Raw genomic sequence first — 24,038 nt, forward strand, 5'->3', positions numbered from 1 at the left:
AAAAGACAAAGCACTTGTCTTTACCCAGTCCCTGGGTGCTGGGACAGCAGTGCAGCCATGTGCACTGTACCAAGCACTTGCACAAAAAGTACTTCCAGTACAATCCCAACACAGGAATAAGCTTTCTAAGTGCTTCTGCTGCCATACTTTATTCTTCAACACACCAACCATTAAACAAGGAACATTACACAAACAGAACACAAAATGTGCTTTGAAGGTTTTTAATGGAACTTAAAAGTAAAACTTTTCTTACACAGATGTTTTTTTCTTACAGCGTAAAAAAAATGTAAAATTGTCCAAACTTACAAACTTGGAAAATTAGAGACATTTCAAGTATGCAATCAACCTCGTTTTATGAAAACAATGTATATTCCAAGTCCAAAATGTATGAGTCTTTCCTAGCATCCTGTGTCCTGGTGGTTGATCCTCCTGTCCTCTACTGTCCAGAGGAGGCAAAGCTCAGTCCCAGGCCGTACCATATTCATTCACTGAGGAGGAAAAAAAACCAATTCCGTAAGAAGCAATTCTGCCCCACCCCTGTAATGGTTAAAACCTTTGCAGAGGGGATTGGACCATTAAATCACATGAGCCTTATGGCAGGCCCATAGCTGCAGCTTTGGGAAGTCTGCTACTGGTTTATGAAATCACAGGCAGATGACAGGAAGGAGCTGCTCTGCCAGAAACACTCCAAGAAAACAGCTGAACCTATTGTGGAAAAGACATCTTAGACATAAGATAAAACAATGGTAAAAGGATCTTCAGCTTTATTCAAATACAACTCAGAAAACACCACCTGTCCAGGTGAGGATGCCAGTGACTGCTCTGTCTCAGCTGCAGGGCACCTGTTTATCAGGCTTGCATCACATTAGTTAATGTTTATACAACTACTACCAAACAACAGCACAGGATTGTCTTCAAAAGAAAGCTGCCCATAAGGGGTATGTTTCTTCATACATCTTTGCTGTTCCTCACACACATATTATGTCTGTGAGTAAAACTACATTAGTAATGTCATAACATACCTTTTATTTTTCTTGGTTAGGTTTAGAGTATTTCTCACCTGGCTTGAGTTCGAGTCCATTTCAAGGCGTGGCGTGGAGGTACAGCAACAGTGGGATGGTAGAAAGTGCAGTCTGGTCTCGTACATTGTGTATTAAACCTACAATGCTAAAACCAAAAGTATTTCAGAAGAGGCTTCTCAGTGCTAGCTGCCTGAACTCCTGAACATGCTGAGCTGTACTGTGACCCTGGTATTGCTGTGTGACACATCTCACCTGCAACTGAGCCAACACCTGCCTCCACCAGTGCAACCAGCTCAACCCAGTGACAAAAAATCCTTTTCAAGATGTACCAACTATGAATTTCATGCTCCAAAACTGCCACTGCACTGACTGGTGGAGATTCCTTTGCTTGCAACAGTTTACAGAGTTCAGCTTAAATTGATCTCTGTGTACAAGTCGGGAGCATGAGGGGGGAGAAAAGCCAGAGTATCTGGCTAATAGTATCTGAGCATGGGTATTTTGGCATTATTAGGGCTGGAAAAAGCACTACACTTCCTGGCATTAGATGCAGGGACACAATTCTATACAAGTACCCAAGTAATAGACTCCTGTAGTATAAAGATTACATTAATAAATTTTAGGGTAACTGGGCAATCTTTAAAGTTTTTTGTATTTTGCAGCATATCTGAAGGAAGAGTCAAGAGTCTTGAGACATATTCCTTCCCAAAAGGCTCCTCTCTGGGTATATTCTGAAGAGATATGTCCTATTTGAAGCTCCCCAGCAGCATTTGGTAGTAAGATAACTTGAAAGTATAATTTTCCAAATTCCTTAAATCACTACATTTGTGTATTCTCCTTATAAGGCAAAGTCAAAACGTGAACAGTAAAAGAAAAAAGTGTTAAATCCTATTAACATTTCCTGTCCCAAAGTAGCATGTTTTAAGTCTCTTTCTAGAACGGAAGAAAGATAGGAGATATATCTTACTTTTGGGTGGTAAAATGGACACTCCATTTTCTTACAAGCTGGAAAAAACTTGCACAGCGGACTACTGGAGGGTATGGACAGTGTGGGCAGGGGTGCTAACAGTAGAAACAAAAAGAACAGGAAGTGAGTCTGGATCAGAATAAATTGCCTTTTCAAGACAGCTCTGCACAACCTTAAATACATCAATCTTTCTGGTAAAAATTCCATTTTATAATACACCAAAATTCAGCAAGAAATAAAACCAGCATTTCCCAATGCAGTTAGTAGATCCTGGAGTAAAACAAGGCTATCAGGTAATCACTTAACTTGGTTCTTCCCCATCACAGAGATTCCAGTAGGCAGAGAATCTCAGATGTTAAATTTAGCCAGCAGGAAGCCTGTTAGAGTTTCAGCTGACCAAACAGAGAAGCACAGGCACTGCACTTTCCAGGAATATGGAGGAGCTGCTGGAAATGATACAGGAGACAAGCACATTGTACTTGGTTTCTGGCGAGGTAACAAAACTGCATGAACTTACTAGGGGCTAAATTACTTCCAAAAGATCATGCAGTAAAGGTCCTGCACCTCGGCATGGTTCAAAGGCTCAACACCAACCCATATCAAACACAGCTACTGTCTTCAGCAAGTAACCTCACCCCAAAAGTCATCTCATCACTACACCAACTTCACTTCTACACTGACATTAAAGAAAAAAAAATGTTCAAAGGCAGGAGCCTCTGTTTTCAGTGTGTATCACAGGCCCTTGGTACAAGATATGTCCAATTTAAGGAAAAAAATCTGAGCAAAACTGCAGTGCTGGCTAATCCCTTCAGAAAAACAGACAAGTTGTGCAAGTCACCACTTTGGCCTTGGACAGCCTTTATAGGGACTCCTGTGTAAGAGCATTGGAGGATTTTTCTGGTAACAGTTTTTGCAGTAACACTGGATTATTATTCTTAAACTTGCATTAAGAATTGTAAAAAAATTAGGTCAACTCAAGCAAAAAAATATTTTTTTTATCACTGTCAGTTTCTGTTTCCAGAAATACTGTTGTCCCTTTAGCACTGTCATTGAAAGCTCAGAAAACAAGATGTGCTCACCTGGTTTAGGAGATGGATGGGGGATTCGTCGACTGGCGTGAGTGTAAGGACAGTCTGGCTTAGTGCACTTTGCATCATATTTACAGTTTGGATGGATGAACAGACATTTATCAGCAAATTTGCAGTTAGGAAAAACTCTGAGGGAAAAGAAATTGAGTTAAAAGCTCATACTTGGAGCAAAATCCCGAGGCATCTGTTGCACACCAAAGCCAGAGTATCACAGAAAGCCAGAGGTGCAGCAGGGCTGGGGCATGTCTTGGTTCCTTCCCAAGTGGGGCACACAGTGTAGTGCATGAACTGTGCACCCACACAGCAGCACTCAGCTGCTCTTCCTGCATACCCCACCTCCATGCAGTGAACAACCGAACCACCTCACTCTCAGGACAGTTTGGTCCCAAACTCCTTGGTGCAAGCCAGGACATGTCCCTCCTACTGTGTGGCAGAGTGACAAAGGCACTGTGAAATCAGACCTTGCCCAGAGAGGGGTGCAGTGTTCCCTAGTAACATGGTTTTCTCTGAAGAGTTTTATTTTGAATTTAGTTACACCAGATTTTATAAGATAATTCAAATGTCCAAGTAACTGAAATTACCCAATCTGGTAAGAGTTACCTCAAAACAGGCACTGTTTTCCTGGACTGTTGCTGCTTATGGAAGAGAAGTCAAAGGCACAGGGCACGTTCAAGAGTTTGCCTTCTCTTTCCAATTTAAAACCCACAATCACTGCATTACTATGTAACAATAACCTAACCTTCAAAAGCACTGTAACAGCTGGCAGAAGAGGGCCTATTCTTTTAAGATGCTAATTCCTGCATCTTCAAGCAACTCAGGGACAACAGCCTGCACTCTAAACTAAAGCTTTCTTCTGCAAGGGTGCAGCAGCCATCCCAGTGTTCTGACACTTGGGAGAGGGACAGAAAACAGAAGGAATAACAGTGTGATAATCTAGCTCTGATCCTGCCCTGACAGGTTTGTGCTGCCTTGGAATATTTACTGGCACAGAGCAGAAGTTTGCAGCACTGGAATGAAAATCAAAATAGCATGTCAAGTGGATGAGCCCTGTACTACTCACTTGCAAGGTAGTGTGGGGTGATGGTACACACATTCATCTCCATTTTTACAGGCAGGCCAGTACTTGCAGCGGTCCAGCACCTTCTCCTGCCTTTGTAGCATACTTAAGTCTTCCATTTCCACTGGATGGTAAGAAAGAAGAAAAAAAACAACCCCAAGCTGGGACCTTTATGATTCTATATGCAACTTGGTGTAAACAATCTAGCATGATCAAAATTCACTGTACTTCTATTCTCTCTTAATCAAAAAAATCATGACAGTAAGAGTTTATGTACATCATATTTTCCAAAGAAAATTTCCAAAACCATAAAGTGGAAAGTCATAATACTAGACTTTTGGCAGCTTAATCATAAAATATCAAATTTGCACTGTTTACAAGCAAAATAAATCAGTTTTCTTTTTCAATCCGGACTGATTTAAAGATTTGGACAGACAAGGCAATGATCCCAGCTGAACCTGAGTTATGACTGTTCTGCTGAGCCATGAGTTAATTATAGCCATGTTTCTTTCTCCAAGGTATTTTTTACTCTAGAAATTTATTTCAAGAGATGAAAGTTAAAAATCAATTTTTATGATAATCGGATTTATTATTATGGGAGCATATACTGAAGAAGAACCACTTTATGTAATTTGTTAAGACACTTCAGTTACCTGAACCCAGACTCTAATCCAAAAAGTATTTTAAGAAATTCTAAGCTGAAACATTCCACACCTTCACTATCCCCACAAAAACATGAGACTTTGACTTTCTCCTATTTAAATTGCTTAGAAAACCTTATTCTCCAAATTCAAACAATTGTACATATGTTGCTGTTGTCTTATTTCCCCAATCTGCCTAAACCTTTGGCTCTTCAAAGTTTTCCAGCACTGCCTAGATTTCCTTCTCTGATCCCATTGATGACACAAATTGCTCCAGCTTCATTCCATCCTTAGCCTCATTTATGCCTTCTCCTTGCAACCCACCAAAGCCAAATAATGCCATCCTGTTATAGGACCACACTGGCCCGTACAGATCACTTCCACACGGATCTGATTGTGTGTGAGCTTCAATCCCATCCCTGCAAATTCACAGGAATCCTCAACAGAGCTAGGACTGTGCTGGCAACTCTCCTCTACCAACCAGCTTTGGTGAAGAGTCTGAAGCTACACACAGCAAAGCATGGATTTGCAAGGAAGTACTCTAACAATCGTTTCTCTGTGCTAGTGAAGTGCATGAATACACAACATTCCCTTAATCTTTAAGGCTGCCTTAATCTTCTGCAGCCAGGGAAATGAAAGGACATGGACTTAGAAGACTTTTTGCTATGGTGCTCTCATAATTGCATTACACATTTACAGCTGGATCCATGCAATTTAAGGGTTCTCAGCACAGCCCTCAGGCATGTGCTCAACAGGCCTATGACAAAACAGTAACCTCTGTGGTTTTCATCACCATGTCAGCATTCTAAACAATTCAAACATGGCTCAGCAAGCAACTTCTCATGTTATTCAAAAGAAATACAGAAAGAGAATATAGAAACCTTCACGTAAAATCACGCACTGTTAAGTTCTGCTTTCAGGTGCTAGCCACTGGACTCTACCAACACCTTACACTACCAGGCTCCTTCCAGTGTCACAACCCTTGACAGAAACATTAATACCATCTGACACATTTTTAAAGGTTCAAGGCATGTCAGTGTGTTAACTGTAACATCACCTGTCAATCAGCACAGGGACAAATTATAACAGGTCAACCAGAAGGGCAGATTTCTGGCAATGAAGACCAACTACATTTGCAAAAAACAAACAAAAAAGCCCCACAAAACAACAACAAAAACGCCAACCCCACAAAAAAAAAAAAAAAAACAACAAAAACCCCAGAACAAAAAAAAAACCCAAAAACTCAAAAAAAGCCCAAACAAACAAAAAAAAAAAACCTACCTAAAAAAACCCAACCAAATTTTACCAAATACTAAGATGTGTGGAGAACTACCATGTGCCATATTGTTCTAGTATTCCAAGACAAAGGCTTCTGAAGATATGGTCCCACTGAACTCCCAGATTTCATTTGCCTAAAGAATGCTCTAATTTGAAGAATAAACACCACCACTTGGGTTTCTTAAGAATGATATATCCAGGAGGTGTAGCCATGCTCAAGCAGCACAGCAAGGTTGGTCAGTATAATTACCATCACAGTTCTCCAGCTGCCTGGTTACAATCTGCATCTGCTGTGCTCGAAGACCTTTCAATCCTCTGCCAGCACACATGTGCTGGGTAACTGGCTTCAACCCTTCCATTAGACACATCTCTTCCTCCTCCTGATCAGAGAGATATCCTGGTGGACTGGGCACGCCATCCAGTGTCACAATGAACTTGGGACTAGCAGGCTTCTCTGGCTGTGCAAGCTGGTCTCTATTAAACAAAGAAATATAGTAAATTTACATTTTCTGAGTCAAGAGATTTGAGTGAATGTGAGCTGTGGTAGTGAGTGAAAGTAGTACAAGCTTATCAATGTCAGTAGTAGTCAAGCAGTGACAGACCTTCTTTTAGCAATTACTGGTAATGCACTCCAGTTAGCAGTTAGACTTCTAGTCTCCCTGAAGCACTAATAAGAACCACAGCTCTAGGTACAAGTTCAGTTTGCTGCATTCTGCTCAACAGACAGATCCAAAAGCTCATTTACAAACAGTCAATCCTGTGGAATTTGCAGTTTTGAGGCAGAAAAAGAGAGTAAATATCATTCTTGGAATTACAAGCCTCTTAACACACCAAACACATGTCTCCTCAAAATTACTGAAAAGCACATTATGAAACAAGTGGTGTAAAAGTCTTTAGAACTAGGATGAGAGAATTGCAATACTGATACTAAGAACTTTGACACTCAGCCAGACTAAAAGGTCAGACACTAATAGCCTAGTGTCCTGTATCTGACAGTAGTCAGCATGGATAAGAAGGAGCATTAAAACAGGGAACATATACGTTTTCTCCAGCCTTTCACCATCCCATCCATTTCACCTGAGGGATTTCCTGAATGACAAGCAATTCTAAGTATTGGAGAACTGTGGAGCTCTCATCTTAGACAAACAGCAATGGGATAAACTTCGCTTCCATATGAAGTGAGGCTAAAAGCAACTACACTGTAGAATGCCTTTAAGAGGACAGAAACCAGAACATGAAAAACACCATGAGCAAAAACTTTCAGACTGAAGGAGTCAGAAACCGACCTATTCACATGCAAAAATTTACCTCTCTCCTATAGCACAGTCACAGCTTTCAACTGTAATATTGCCAGGTTATCCTTTTGGGTTTGTTTGCTCAGTGTTAGTTTTGTTTTCAATTAACACAGGCTGCTGAAAGCCACTCACAGAAAGGAAACACCAGCAGATTCTCAAGCACAGCAGCCCAGGTGATGAAGTTCATCACGCTGTTCAGAGTGGCTTTAACTTGTAACAGGTAGGACTATTTGTTACCTGGAACTTCGTTTGAAGCTGACATGAACTTTAAGCTTCTCCTGGTCAAATTCTCCAGTAAGGAGCCTTAAATCATTGTCCAGGATTCACCACACTCAATACTATGTTAAAAGATTTTTCTTAAGAAATGTAATCCAAGGGTTAAACAGGTATAAAACTAAAGGCAATTTAAGCAAAATGGTTACTTGACTAAGATTTCAGAAATCAGAACAGAAGAGCAGTACTTTCAGTTCCTTCTTTCTTGCAAATCAAAGACTTGCTCAAGCTACAGTTGACCCTACGATTACTTTCCTAGAGAAGGATTCCTGTGAGGCTTTTTGCCCCTGCTTTTTTTCTTCTGCTATTCAAAGTCAGTCCATTTTGCATGATTTCACACCTCCTGACTGACCTGACAAAGCACAAGTCTGACCAAATGGCTCCATCTAAACCACAAACAAGCAATTTGACTAGCAACCCTCCTAAATGCAGTAGCTTTTCACCGTGTCTGTATCAGACGTCCTGAGTGAACTCGCACTGCCTCTGTGCCCTTCTTCCCCAGTTGCTGATTCTGTGGCACCATCTCCTCTGACAACCTGGGCTTCTTCAGGATGAACGAGCGAGTATCTGAGTGCACCAGAGACTCTGGGTCACAGTAATCTGCAGTGGGAGAAAAATTACATAGAAAAGAGTAAAATAAGGTGGCAGTTGTACTCTTATAGCATATTTCTAATATCAATTTACATGGTCGCTAAGCTAATCTTACTTTGTTTTAATTTCTTCCTAGTAGTTTCCAGCAAACATTTTTACTTTCCTGTTAATTCCACAGGGGTGGATCCACAGAAGCCATAAGCCATATTAGGTCAGATCAGGAAATTTTGTAAGTGGAATGGCTATACTGAAACAGCATTGAACAACTCCCCTCCCCCTCCAAATCTCTCATCCTCTGAACAGCTACTAATGTAATGCATTCATTCCTTAGAGATGTAGAAACTAGATAATTGTAGAAATCAGTATAATTAATTCTTAACATTCACTGGCCAGTAATATTAGATGTCAAGAAAAAAGATCACAAGACTTAACCCTGAGACACTTGCAAGGCATCTTCAATCATAGGATCAATCTGAAGCCGACAAGAGAGCTCCTTTTGTTCAATTCCTAAAAAAAACAGCAATAAGAAGCATATTTAACAGCATGTCAACATGAAACTATAGATTAGAGAACTGAGGCACAATCTCTTAATTCTTTTGATTAAAAAAATCAACAACAAAAACATTCACACTTTTAACATTTTTAAAGGCCATTCTCATTATTATGAACCCTTTTCCCATTGTTTCAGGAACAGTAACATGGCAAAATCTAAGTACTGTAGGACACTACTCGTTCCCATAATCGCTGCTCAGTACAAATGAGGTCTGTGGGCACAGCAACTGATGAAGGCCAAGTTCCTCCTCCTCATTTGTAGAGGAGTTGGCCATTCAGAGAACACACACAGAGGAAAGCAAATAGCAAGGGACTACTTTACAGTCTTCTTAAAAGAGCTGAAGCAAATCAGAGCAGCACTGTTCTACATTTGAGATATGCCTTGAAAATTTATTTTTGCTTTCTGTACATTTCCTAAGCAAGCTATCATTTCCATTTCAATAGTAAAAGAGTGAAAATATTAAGCATAATTATTTTCTGTGCATTAATTCAAAGGCTGATAAAGCTATTTCTCACATACTTTACGGTGGCAGAAAGATTCCAAATACATCTATATTAGGAATAAGCAACTGCAAAAATCTTTTTAAAATAATGAATGTTTACCATTCCTTTACAATGATTATAGGATGATGTAACAAAAATCTTACTCAAAACCAAATTTAATTCATTATCCAAATATCTAAACACTTAGCAAGTATAAACTAAGTACTTGTTACAGACATATTTTTTCTCCTGCCTTACTTCTCTGATTCCCTGTGACTAACAATCCCCCATCCTCTGTAAGAAAACCATGCTGAAAAGGCACTTTGACTGCCTTTAAATATTATGCCCTTTAGGAGATTCAAAACAGAAGTAAAAACCAAAGCTGACACAGTTAGCCTGGTATCAGCTGTCCTGTAAGAGCAAATAGAGTATTCTTATATTTAAACTGAAAAATAAAACACTATAACCATTTGTGTGGAAACCATGTGTTGAAAGAATCTTTTAATACTTCATATGCTGGAAAATTGTTTTAAATACTCTAGAGTATCTTCACTCTCACTTAAGCTTTGTGACAGAATTACTCCTACAAGATACTAAGGAAAATATGCAAAAGATGGGGAAAAGAGAAGGAATCCAAATGTAAGTGCTTATGCAAAATTATTGTTCAGTGACATGCCACAGAGCTGTAACATTCTTTGCTTACTGATTAATTCCTCTGAGGTTGTCTGTGTGTGTGTTTGGATACATGGATCTATCTGACAGCCATGCTTTTGAAAGCTGCACGGTCTTCAGGGCAGCTCTGCATGCAACTTCTGATGCAGACTTAAAAATTAAAAGCATTCCTTTCCTTTTCTCTGCTCAGCTTGTACAATGATATTCCCTAGTATAAATTCTTGAAAAATATTATCAGATGACCTTGAATTCCTTCAACTGTCTGCTCCTTTGACTCTTCTACTTGAAGCTGAGAACTCAGAACAGGCAGTCTGCTTTGCACATGAATTACTTCTAACTGTGATTCTTCTGGGCTAATTCGAGTTCTTGGTGCAACTGGAACAGTCTGTTTCTGTGGAACTTTAAATAGAGAAACAATGGCAAATCATTTACATACTACCCAATCACACAACAGTACTGTTTTTAGATATATTGTGCTAAAATAACTCTCACAAATTCCTAGACACACACAAAAACCCCAAGCGTCTGTCTCCACAAAAAGCACCTTTAGCTATTTGTAAAATTCTTATTGTTCAAGTGTATTTGTGCATGTGCACAGAGCACCCTGAGTGGCACCTCAGAACTCCTATTTGTAAGACAGAACAGCATGAGAAGGATTAGAGTGACAACAGCAAACCACTCATTCATCCACTTCTACATATAATTAATGTGGTACTTTCTGACAGTTTTGAAATCACTTTTAATTCCATCTTTCATATAAATAATCATGGATCATCAATATGTCTTTTCATATGATGCTAGCTACCCTTTGCTGAAGTGCTTGCAAATAGAATAGAACAAAAAAATGGCAGCAGATTCATAGAATCACTTAGGTTCAAAAAGATCCTCTCCCTCATTTATGTTTTCATAATTCATCACTGAACATCAATGCAATGAAACAAGACACAGTAAATCCCTCAAGTATAACTGACTTGCTATTTAGCATTCAGACTTCTCTCTAAGCACTTTCTTTAGCTTGGATTTATACAAGAGAATTTGGAAATATCACAGATTAACACAAGCAAAATCAATGCTAGTTACCAGTGGAATAATTGGTTGTTTTTGTAACCGATTCCTGTGCTTCAGAGATTGCTTTCAGTATTAAATTCTTATTGGCCTGTTTTGAAGGCGGCAACGAAGGTCTAAAGGAAATAAAAAAAAAAAATTAATCGGACACGGATTGCACAGCAACAGTATCCATGTTAAAGACAGTTATTTCAACAGGAAAAATATTAACAGAAATCATCTACAATTATTTTATCCAAAACAGTTTTCAGTTAATCTATTCTCTCAGTGGATGGGGATCCACAAAATGCTCTAAAAAATGGAAGCCCAGATGTCTGATTTCACCTCTCAAACTGCTCTAAAACCACGCTACATATGAAAGGCACTCTCTGCCATTAATTTTTTCCCACCTCTGCCCACCACTTTTCTCTTGCTATGTTTGTGCTGGCACCAATAATTATGCAGCCATCCTGAGAAATATGATCCAGCTGCATAATTACAATGACTCTATCAAAAACATATTATTTGTAAAAAGAGGCTTTCTGCTTGTCTTTAAAATCAACAATAAGGAAGCTTAAATCAGACCAATGTGCTGTGGTACTGAAGATAAATTAAACACAGTATATTAGCTTACAATAAATCTTATACAGCTATCACTGTAGGTCAGTAGAACCATCTCTTCTCTAGTTTATATGTTCTTATACTGTTGTTAAAAATCACATACAAAAGGTATGCATTTTGACTAATGCCTGACATTTGGATAGAATTAGGGAGCAGAAAAAAGGGAAAAACCTCTGAAGACTGTTTGAAAAGTTGAAATCACCTTAAAGAACAAGTGATAACTGGTTTGAAAACAATTCTTAAAAATAAATCAAATTACTGAAAAATTATTTTACTGTAATAAATACCTGGTCTGAAACATGTCAACATTCATGTTCTTTTGCCAGTAAGCTTCACCCAAATAATGTAAAAATTCACACTGCATTGCATTACATGCAATAATGAAAAGAGGTTACAAAATCAAAGGCAAAAGGGTGGCATAAAAAGGTATCTCACCCACAGAGTTGTGAGATAGTACAAAAAAATATTAAAATTGTTTACTAAATTTTGTCTGTCAATTTTTGAAAGTGCAAACTGATTTTCCCCACTTCCAAAGTTTTCATTCATTATATTAATTCTTGAAAACACAGAAACAGTGAGACCTTCAGTACCTTCTCTCTGGCTTTGCAGGTACAGACACACTGCTGGAGATGCTTCCTGTTCGCAATCCATAGTCTTCCTCTTCCTCTTCATCTTCTCCATCATTACAGAACTTTTTCACTTTGACTACCGAGCTTACAACAGGCAGCCGTCTCTTCCTGGAGCTTTCCTCCTACAACGCACAGAGCAGGCAAAACAGCTCATTTAGCATAAACCAGCAAAGAAAGCACTGCAATTCCACCCGGAGCCAGGAGATGGAGTACTTCCATTCCAGTTGGACAAGTGACTGCTCTGGGTAATATGAAAATCAGACACATTTACACTGAAACATGTCACTGGAAATGTAACTGTAAACAACACTAAGGAAAAAATAAGAAAAAAATCTCTCAAGTACAGAAAAATTATCCAACGCCTACAGAAAACCAGGGTTTTCCAAAGAAATTTATAGTATTCATCTGATGAGTATGTTGAAAGACTGAAAGAGAAAAGTGCAATCAGTAAATATTAATTTCTTCCTCTGTATCAACTCTAATTTCAGACAGGTGCAACGATTCATTTTAAGCAAGAAAACTACATATTTCAAAGAATGCTAATTGTTTCACACAGAATGGTCCAGTTTAGATAGTGCAAGGTCCCTGTTGTCTCTTCTGGACATTATTCATGCAACAGTAACAGAAGAAAAGTATCACAAGACCTTTTTTGAACATTTCCAAGGAGAGATGCTCCTGACATTCATCAGTGATTTCTGTACATTAAATAAATCATTATATTCTCATTTGCACTTCTCCATTCTCAAAAACTAAGACACCAGAATGTATCTTTGTAAAGCATTCTAGATTTCCAAGTAAAATTCATTATCCTTTATACAGAATTAAGTAGTGGCAAAGACAGAGAACTTTATGAGCTGCAATAAACATAGATGCACTTGCAATACAAGGTTTGTAAAATCATTACAACATTAGTAGCCCTAACTATCTTCATTCCTCTCAAAAAAGGCTCTTCATTCATACAGATAGTCTATCAGCTAGGACTACCACCCTGCCTGGTTTAGCTTGGCCTCCAAAGTACTTAGGGCAGCAATCATCTTTTAGTTTGTCCTTGTCCAACATCCATCCCAAAGAATTCTTAACTGACATGGTTCTAAAGAGAATAGTAATAATAATCCTCATCATCATCAATGTATCTGGGCTAATAAACAGCATGCCAAAAATCCTGATTTACAAGACTGTGTAAAGCTGGGGGTGTACATAACACTTAGGGAAAATCATGCTGATTCAATGATTTTAAGATCAAAATTATAATTTCTGATTCATCATATGCAGCTCAATAATGTGCTAACCTGTTAGTCCAAGTCAATATGACATGAAGATGAATATGGTAATTAACCCAGAAATGCAGCAAGCTCTCAGATAATGATGTCAAATTATGCAATCTGTTTTTACCAGTGGACTCAAAGGATGAAATCTCAAACCTACTGGTACCAGTGACAGAAGTCTTTTGATTTCTCTGAGGTCAAGATTTTACTGAAGCATACAAAACAATTTAGGTTCCTAACAAGACTTTTGCAATAGTTTAGGTTGTACCAACCTCACTGCCCACTTTATCAGCACCGAGTTTGGAGGTGGGTCTGTGACCTTCTGCTAAGCTGCCAAATGCTTCTGGATTGCACAGCTGGCCTGTTTCCAAAGACCTGCAGCCTTGTGTGTCTAACTGGCGGCTCCCCTGCAGGCTGCCCTGCTGTGACAATCTGGGCACGTGAACGTTGCCATCTGCACTCCTGACAGCTGGGGGCCGGTAGATCTCGGCCGAGGGACGAGAGGAACCGTAAGTTACAGTCACAATGGGTTTCTTCCGTGACAAAGGATTCTCCTGCACAAAGTTTAGGTCTTCATCAATTAGATCATCTGGTTCAGGTTTAATGTCAATTACAGCTTCAGAAGGTGACAATTCCCTCAAAGGCTTGACCGTAGACGTTAAACGGGATGCAGAACCATCTTCACAAGACTGCCTGATAAAAAAAGAAATCACCAACTATTATCTGCAAGTCAAGTCCTGGAAAATGAGATTTGTCTTTTAATCAAAGCCAGGAGGGAAGAATCATTAAGGTATTACTGTTTATACAAATTTAACACACTGATATTTTTCAGTTTGGTTAATTAATCTAAACCCTAATCTAATCTTTGAGCTACATTTCTTAAAGGACTGAATTCTAGTTTAATGTTTTTTTGTACAACAAATTGTAGCACTGCTTTACTCTTCAAAAGTACTTGTATCTTTCCAAGTGTCTGTACTCTTTAGAATGGCTATTACACTCACACAACTACTGATGTCTGAAGGTGCATTAGGAAGTAGCCAGCAGCCTCACCTGGAAGCAGTGTTCCTCTGCTCCTGTGAGCTGGTTGAAACTCTGGAGTCATTTCTTTCAGTCCGAGTGCTTGACACTGCAAGAGGGGGCAAGATATCCTCCCGCCTTCTCTCATCACTCACACATGAACTGCTTTTGCTGGAAGGCAGGTTGCTCTCAAAGATATTAGATTCTGAAGATTTTACACTGGTTGGTTCTGTGGAGACAGGTACTTTTCACTTTTACATTAAACCACATAAACAAAAAAATAATGAAACAGACAAGATATTTTTACAACTCAGATGTATAATACTACACAGAAAAAATAAGCCTCCCTTCACTCAAAATTTAATTTTCTTACTTACCAGTAGTCACGGAGCGCAGCTTATCCAAAACACCATGGAGCCTGAAATAGACAGCAGACAGGGAAGGAAGCAAAAGAGAAAAAGGAGAATTAAAAAACTCTAACTTACACTCAGACTGATAAAGACAGAGATATCTGTCTAGAGATAGATAGAAACTGATCATGTTTTGGAAACTCACTGCCTTTCCACCCTTAAGACTTCACTTTCCATCAACCATAGTATGTTTAACCTCAAAAGGGAGGCTTGAAGTACCTTGCCTCCAATATGTCTTGCACATGCAGGCAGAGTATTCACCACATCATCTGCTTTTGGCATTTAGCTGGTTTACATATTCAGAGCCAGTACTATCCACCTTTCACTACAATCGATGGAGTTAAGTATCAAAAAGATTGATTCAAAAAACCTAAGTTAGAAGCCTAAAGCATAGCCTAAAATTTTACTTTGTATATGAAACTTTAATTACACAGTAGAGTTAAACATAATTGAAAATACAAACTCAAACAGTATAAAACTATTATATATATATAGTATGTAAGATTCTCAGGATTCTCCCACCATGCTTTGTATATATCAACAATACTCTCTGAGATGTGCTGGTGAGCAAAAATATCTCAGCAAAGTACCAAATCTGCCCTTTGCCTGTGAAAAAGGCACTAAGCTGAAGTAACACAAAAAAAATATGTGGCTTTAATACAATAAGGCTGTTCAAAAATAAACAGATATTACAGTGAGAAGAAAGAAAAAAAACCCAATACTTAAACTCATATCTTACTTGGAATTCAAACCTGATAATGGGCAAGTCCATAATTTTGGATGAATACTTGAAATGAGCTAAGGGACAAGAACATATTGCAAAGACTGCATGTGGGTATAATGAAGGCTCATAGTTGTTCTCCTTGTGAGCTTTCACTAGAACACTTGTCAGCTGAGCTCTGGAGATGCAGATCAGTTTTCACACTGACCTCAGAATATCTGATCTGACACTTGGTTCAGAGTAAGAAGTGGTGGCCAACCAGCAGGATTGCCAGGTTTGTCACAATTGCTGTGAAACTTTTGCCAGAAGGCCCAAAATTACCAGCTACAGAGACAAACCAAGGAAGGCAGATCTTGCTGAGTACTACATTTCACCAACATTTAAGAATATATACATTCTGAGTTGCCTTTAGAAGAAGTAAAAGCATATAAAACTCACAGCTACAATGCTATATAACACTTTTCCACCAGTTCCCTTATAGCTTATTCACAGGTTTCATCTTGTCTTCCTTTCCATCCTTCTTTTAACCAATACCTACTTTGGTACCTGATAGCGCACTCTTAACACAAAGTTTGTATTTATTTATATATATATATATATACATATACACATAAAATGAGAATACTGACTTAGGGTTAAAAGAGTCACTATGTTTAAAATTTAAGCAGGTGTCAAAACCAGCTGGTGGTATATGTGCATGTAGTCAATACATCATTTAAAATATTAATATATAAAATGATCTTGATTTCTTTGATGAAATTTGCTTTCTCTACATATTTATTATTTTTTCATTTCATTTACAAAGTCCTGAAAGTGTTTTCTGCTACACTATTTTTTACTGTACATCAGGATTCAGTCAAAACCATAGTACAGGAGCTACATCCTCATCCACTTGTAAACTTCACTGATCTGATTCCCAAAACTACTATAAGAAAGACAACTGCATGATTTCCTGATACACTGAATCCCAAAAGCTTCACCTAGGCAGGCCACAAAAGGTAGCAAAGAAATGCCAATGCAGATTTCAAAAAAAAGTCCATGCTTAATTGTACTCCTCTATTATAGTTTTGACAAATGCCAGGAGAAAAATGTAACCTGTCTAAGTAAAATCAAACTATATCCACACAAGTTACATTATCACCTGGAAATCCATAGGTTTAAATAGCTAATACAGTGAATTGTAATAGCTGGAGCTATTTTTCATTTTTTGTCAGTATTTACGATTTCATAACATAGCCAACTTCTGAAATGTTTCTCTCTGCTATTCAATAACATAAAAGCTCATAGGAAGCAATTACATAGAAGAAATATTAGAACAGAATGTAATGTCTGTATGAATATATCAAAGAAAGCAAACTGAAAAAGAGAAAAAATTGTAGTATTTTTCTCATCTACACAAAACAAAATAATGATCTTTAAAGCTCTATTAAGTAGGAGATTCAGAAATAAGATTAACTTGAAAAAATACATAACTCTGAAAGCAACAAAACCTCTAGAGTCAAATGTCTGAAATGTGGATTTACTTACAGGTTTCTACTGTAAAACAAATTCAATATTAGAAAATGCATAAGAAATATAATGCCTAAATTTGTCATGTAGCATGGAATAAATGAATCTACATTATCAGGAGCTGACAGCAGAATTGAAGTGTTGCTAACTTGTCCTGTTCACAGTAATTCTGAGGTTCTACTTTTGATTTTTGGAGTTGGGTGGTGGTAATAAATAAATAGCCTGAGAGGTGGGAATACCTAAGCATTTGGTGCTAAGCCTTGTCAAAGACAGTACACAGAATTAGATCCACTGCTCATCTGCCCTGATATAGTAATTCCCATGCACAGCAACCTGAAGCACTGTTAGCATAAAAGCAAACAGATTGGTCCTTCACATCTAACTGCAGTGAACAATGCTCTCATGATCACAGGGGCTTTTGCAGGAATAATTTCAACATACAGCCCCCACTTATCTGAGCACTTTATTTACTAATCTGACTGGCTTATAAACAAATATGTCCTCCAGCCCTTTGGCATCTAAATATCACCTCAAAAGCCTAATTGCTGACAGACTAAAGCTAATGTACTTATTAGACATGCAAAGTAGAAGTTTTTATTAATACAAATTACATAATGGGAAGATAAATAACTTTTTAAAATGTCAGGTGTGACTTATAGAAAGCAGTCCTGCACTACTGATAAGAAGTGTGACAAGCAGCTTGCAAACATACCAGACAGTAAACCTGACAGTATTGTTTCCAAGGAAAAGGGAAAGGTCTTCTGTCATCTGCTCTTGACTCTTCTTATTGGCCACCATAACCATAATATAATCAGGGAGCTCTTCATCTAATAGAAAGAGAAATATGTTGTTTTAAAGTATAATACATCATGAAAGACATAGCAAACATCTTTAAACAAGTAACCATTTTCTTTCTGTCTTACTATAAAGACTGTGCAGGCAGAGGATTAGGGACGCAAATTAACGAGACTTCCATTTCCTATGAGATTCAATACAAGTCTCATCTACAAGCAAGGAATAAAAGATCCTCAACTTCACAAGAGCATAAGCTGAAGATCAGTGTATTTAAAAAGGGAGTAAACAGAATGGAAAGAAGAACAAAATAAAAGAAAGCCACTCCACTGCCTATATCCTTTTTCTTGAATACCAGCAAACATCTACAATATTAATCACCTCAAATATTGCCAAATACAGCACCTTATCCTTGTTACATTTCCTTTGGTTAGAGAAATGAAACAAATAAATATCCATTTCTGATATGTTCATTGAATAAATCAAAACTGTATTAACTTCCAGATTTTCTACCTACAAAAATAAAACAAATCCCAGCAACTTCACGACTGAATTTCTACTCTGTAATGCATGCAATTTCATACACTGTGAGAAATCCCTTACCTTGCATACAAGGCACTCCCACTCCTCAAAATGCACAGGAAGGTGCTTAGAGCCCAACATTACCACATTAAGGGTTTGGGGAGTTTGGTGTTTGACATTTCACTTTGGCCTAGCTCTGGCCTCTGCTGAAGGACTGACTGCCCCAGTTGTTGCTCAAAGGCATTAGTTGTGCTTCTTGAGCACTGACTTCAATTTAGTTTAATCAAACATCTCATGTCCTCCAATCCCACTCCATGGCATCATGTGATCATAACAATAGTAAGTGCAAACAGCTGGGAAATACCTCAAATTATGAATCTGAATCAAGGTACTGATACAGCTGTGCTTATTCAATCAAGCTAAGACAGAACACAACACTAAAAAGACCTAAAAAATGAAAAATACAAATCAAAATCCAAATTAAAGGAATTGCCTTTCTTCTACACCTGTGTACACTGTAAATAAATTATCTCCCCCCTAGACTACAAAAATACAATTCACACATTGTACCTGCACTACCACTACTCAACGGGCTGAACACAACCCATTCCAAGCTTAAACCCTCACTTCTTTTTGGTGGCTTTTTGTTTGTTTTGGTTTTTGTTGTTGCTGCTTTGTGTTTGGGTTTCTTTTTCACTGCAAACTACAAGCTGCACAAGATGAACCAATGTTCAGAGCTAGGACCTTAGAATGAATTGTATTTATTGGCCAAGCTACTTTTAAACATGATAAGCTCTTCAGGTGGTTCAACACATAATAAAGTAAAGAAGATATTTTAAGTACAGATAAAAGCATAAGTTAGCACAATTACCTGTAACAGTATGATAGAAGAAGGAGGTTACTACTTAGTAAGTTACTACTTTCTCAGTAACTGTAGAAACTTAGTAACTTAGTTGGCTTATGCCAACTTAAACTGCATGTGGAACTACAGCCTTTTGAAAAATTTCCTAGCTGATGAATAATTAACTTACTTCATCTTGCTTTAATATATATAATATTTCCTTTGTAAGCTCTACACAACAAGTTAGTTTCAAAACATCTTCTTGTAGAAGAGTTTTCAAGAGAAAAGAATTAGCAGCTACAGAAAGAAACAAAAGCATGGTTCTTGTGCAGAAGCTCAAATAATGGAGAACCAACTTTTTACTGGTTACCTGAAAGAAGACATGGAGAGTTTTTGAAAAAGATTACTTTAAAAGTTGTCCAAAATACTCTAGTCAAGAAAAGAAACCTGAAAAATCACAGAAATTTGGAAACAGTGGTTTAAAAAGAAAAAAGAGGCCAAGGCAAGACAGACTTAGCAATAAAGAATACAAAGTTATTTAAAGAAGTTGAGAAGCTGACTGAGAAGAAACTGCAGACATTGTCTGCTGATCCAGAGAATACAGGAAACCTGTCCTCTGAATACAGAGACAGAAGGCAAACAAAGAAAGAACAGTCATAGCTGGAATCAAAGATGGCTAGTATTCTACCAGTATCTCAGTATTAGAGACAAGAAAGACTTTTATTTCAGAAATACAGAAGAAAGCAAAGAATCAAGGACTGAGAAACTGAAACCTGGAATGATGGTAAAACCCCAACCAACCAAACAACAAAAAATGAGTTACTTAAAAAGACAAAGCTTTGAGATGGTGAAAAAGATGATTTTACAATTAAAAACTTCTAAACATGGTTCCTAGGCACCAACTGAGTTCAGAATATCAGCTCATAGGTAACTCTCTTCTATGGAGCCAATACATTTTTCCATAAATACAATGCCTCCCTTAAGATAAGAAAGAAGATGAATTTGGACTCAAACTAACTTTGAACTTGGCCCTGCAACTCACAGGACCACTAAATTATGCTTTCAATTCCTTTTCTTCACCTGAAATCCAAGAAGCATCACAGACAACAACCATGCAGTTTCAGGACTGAGGTATTTTGTTTCCAACAGAATGCTGTGTTAAGTTACCGACTTCTACTGCTGCAGAAAAGAGCTGCTCTGAAGTGCAACACCCATTTCTTCCCGGGTTCAGAAAAAACAGACAAACAAACCCATAAGACCACAGATGTTCACATGGTTCACCCCTCCTGCCAGAAACCGAAATAAAATCTTCCCCTGCCTCTAAGATTCAGATACATGTATTTCATCATTATTAGCTCAACACAGCTCTTTCATTTTAAAGGTTTGTTCCACATAATGTTTCTGACCTGGCCTTTTAAATTCCTAAGCCACTCACTCATCTTTGTCCTCTCTCCTAATTTCAACAGATGCCTCACACTGAATTCAAGAGCTGTTAAAAATATGCCTAAGAAAGACTGATTCCATCTCAGAGTGGCCACAGCTACCTGCTGCTATATTTCCAAGGCTCTTGCTTTATACATGTTTGTCCTAATGCTTCAAAGAAATTTCCTTAGATATTCACATCATGGTTTATTTTCTTTCAAATCCCTTGCCACCATTTCTTATGGGGAAGACTATTAGACTGACTTCTTAGTTGTTTTCTTTTAGTTCTTCATAGACTGATGTTCACATACTGCTTCCTCTTATGCTTACTATAATATTTTGTGAAGTATATATCTTTCTTTCTTACTAGTTCAGCACTTCAGGTGTTTCTTCTCATGCTTAAGGCTTCTGTATGCAATAACACAGGTAACAGTAAGTTCCATTAGCTAAGCTGGGTTTTTTCCTACATAATAAAAATGATCTAGAGAAGATTGCTGAACACATGGCAAAACTTACCAACATAAGCCCCCAGCTCCTGTAACTTTCCTTTTATAGCACCCTAAAAAATAATGAAATATTATTTAAGGGATGGATCAACAAAGTATTTCTAACTGCAAAGAGGTGGGAGCCTTAGCAAAGTTTCTCTCATTTACTGTTTGAGCACATTGATTTAACATGTTAAACTTTTCCTATTCTCTACGCTCAGGATAGGAACGTTTTAACAGCGAGGGGCTGACAGCAGAGTAACGGAATCTCACTCTCTCTACCGTACAGACCAGTGCCTGCGCTACCATCCAACCTCCAAGTCCCAGCTGCCCTTTTTTAAGCAGAGACCACTCGGACTCATAAGGTGCAAAGAAAACGAATTTAAGATGATCTGATAAAAGGTGATTCCCAGCTCAGCAGGGAAATAGAAACCTGCCGGGATTTCCAAACTGTGACCGCCGAGTGGGAGCGGCTGACAGGCCCTGCCGGTACCGGGGGCTCCCACCCCGGCGCGCCCCCCGGGCAGCCCCGGGGCCGTGCGGGCTCTGCAGGGGGACAGTGGCAGCCGCGGGACACCGACGGCACCGGGCAGCTGCCCGTAGGAGGACAGGGGTGCCCCCACTCCGCTTCCCACAAAAACTACTCTCCTGCTCTCGCCCTCCCCGGGGAGTCCCGAGGCCGAAGGACCCCGCGGCCGGCAGCTGTGACGGGGGGGCCGGCCGGAGCCCGGTGCCTCAGCCGCCGGCTGGGCCTGCCCCCACACGCGGGCCAGGCCTCCTGCCGCGGGCGGAGGGAGCAACCCGGCTGCTTCTATCTCACCCGGATCTTGCGGCTGATCTCGGTGCCGATCTCCATGGCCGCGCCGAACCTCCTGCGGCCCCTCCCGGCCCGTCCCCCGCGGCCCCGGGCCCGGCTCCCACCGCAGCCCGCGCGGGTACTGAGCGCCGCTCGGGCTCTGCGCGCGGCCTCCGCCGGCACCGCCCCCTGCCGGGCGGCGGCCGCAGCGCGGCGGGACCCCGGGGCCGAGGAGGGAGCGGCGGGCGGAGCCGGGGCTGAGGGGGCGCAGGGCCTGCTCCGGGCCGCCCCACAGGGAACGGCGTAACTTTGAATGCCAGAACAACAACTGCGGGGTTATTCCAATATTAATGCTCTTTCTCGGGAATTACACAAATTGAATACTCTGTTATCTGTTAAAAAACAAATAAATTATGGTATAGCTATACAAAAAGTATTCAAGTAACTCTTAATGTCACACTACAGCTACATAGGTTTTCTGGTGCCCACCACAACCTCTTATCACCTCCTTTCCCCATCGAGGCAGGAGAGAGAAAATATAACAAAAAGCCTCATGTGTTGAGATCAAGAACAGGAGACCTCACTCACTGATTACTGTCATGGATAAAACAGAGTTGGGGAAATTAGTTTAATTAACAATCAAATCAGAGTAGGATAATGAGAAGTAAACCCAAGTCTTAAAACACTTTCCTGGCACCCCTTCCTTCTTCCTGAGTTTAATTTTATTTTGGATTCCCTGCCTGTCTCCCTCCAACACCAGGGAACGGGAATGGGGGTTAGGATCAGTTCATCCCCTGTTTTCTCTGACGCTGTTTGCTTCTCCCTGCTCCCAGCAGAAACATCTGCCACACAGACTGCATACTCACTGCTGCAGTGTGAATCCTCTTCACGGGCTGCAGTTCCTCACAAAAGGCCTCGCCACGGGTCCCTGTCCCACAGGTACAGTCAGTCTGTCCTTCAGGAACAGGCTGCCCCCACAGGGTCACTGGTCCCAGTGGCAAACCTGCTCCAGCGTGGGCTCATCTCTCCCAAGACCATGGGTCCTGCTGGGAGCCAGCTCGGGCCTCCCACACATCCACAGCCTCCAGGCATCCATGTGCTCCTGCATGGGGTCTTCTGCGGCTGCAGGTGCATCTCTGCTCCCCTGTTGACCTCCATAAGATTCAGGGCCACAGCTGCCTCACCATGGTCTTCACCACGGGCTGCAGGGGAATCTCGGCTCCGATGCCTGGAGCAGCTCCTGCCCCTCCTTCTGCACTGACCTTGGCTCTGCAGAGCTGTTCCTATTGCATATTGTCATTCCTTTCTCAGGCTGAAATTTGCTTGTGCACAATAACTCTTCTACCCTTCTTACAAATGTCACCCCAGAGGCGCTACCAGGGCCACTGATGGGCTTGGCCTTGGCCAGTGGAGGGTCCATCCTGGAGCTGGCTGGCTTTTTCCTTAACAGACATGGAGGAAGTTTCCAGCAGCTTCTCACAGAAGTCAGCCCTGTAGCCCCTCCACTGCCAAAACCGGCCACACACACCCGGCACAAACATCTACACCCACTACAAGCATCCCTTACTGCTACAAGGGATTAGTTGCGGAGGGGGGAAGAATGATGTGATGACAAGCCTACAAGTAAGCAAAAAAGAAGTAATGTTTGAGGCAAACAATTTATCTTTTGCACCAATGCCCTGGATTCACTTCATCTGGTTTAATGGTAGTCATATTATAGAAAGCCCAGCCTAGAGATAAAGGGTCTTTTCCAAGTAATGCCACTGATTAAAATAAACTCCAGGCATTGTAGTTAACAGCTGTATTAATCCCTTTCTGCATCACTGTTCCTAATATAAATCAAACATCATACAGACATAGCTTACACTAATTATTGCTAATGATCTGAGCTGTTTGCCTGACTCCACTGGTGTTACAGCGAGAGAGAACCAATAACAAATCAGTTTAACTACACCATTCCATTTTAACCTTTAAGAGACGCATTTTGCTTTCTTAAGATTTCAATTATGTTGTACCGTGTTGTAGTATTGGAAAAAGAAAAATAATTA

General features: G+C 39.7%; 1 protein-coding gene across 5 annotated transcripts; it reads right to left on the reverse strand.

Annotated features, from left to right (window-relative positions):
* Nucleotides 1-205: 205 nt before the first annotated feature.
* On the reverse strand, nt 206-22,175 carry ZC3H14 (zinc finger CCCH-type containing 14). Of its 5 annotated transcripts, XM_071426659.1 has the most exons (17): nt 22,015-22,173; nt 21,226-21,268; nt 17,845-17,959; nt 14,870-14,910; nt 14,526-14,721; nt 13,748-14,168; nt 12,172-12,332; nt 10,997-11,097; nt 10,160-10,315; nt 8,642-8,716; nt 8,062-8,218; nt 6,301-6,524; nt 4,135-4,255; nt 3,066-3,202; nt 1,987-2,081; nt 1,061-1,167; nt 206-488 (listed from the first exon to the last, which is right to left on the reverse strand). In XM_071426659.1, the coding sequence occupies exons 1-17, from the start codon at nt 22,048-22,050 to the stop codon at nt 482-484; spliced, it is 2,193 nt and encodes a 730-aa protein (XP_071282760.1). In that variant the 5' UTR covers nt 22,051-22,173; the 3' UTR covers nt 206-481. The 5 variants fall into 5 exon arrangements, with proteins under 5 accessions (XP_071282760.1, XP_071282763.1, XP_071282762.1 ...); XM_071426662.1 differs by lacking the exon at nt 10,160-10,315; XM_071426661.1 differs by lacking the exon at nt 21,226-21,268 and having other exon boundaries at nt 22,015-22,152.
* Between the last annotated feature and the right edge of the window lie 1,863 nt (nt 22,176-24,038).

Source organism: Agelaius tricolor, unplaced genomic scaffold, assembly GCF_023055355.1.
Source record: "Agelaius tricolor isolate 1412-34295 unplaced genomic scaffold, bAgeTri1.0.p SCAF_5, whole genome shotgun sequence".
Taxonomy (NCBI): domain Eukaryota; kingdom Metazoa; phylum Chordata; class Aves; order Passeriformes; family Icteridae; genus Agelaius; species Agelaius tricolor.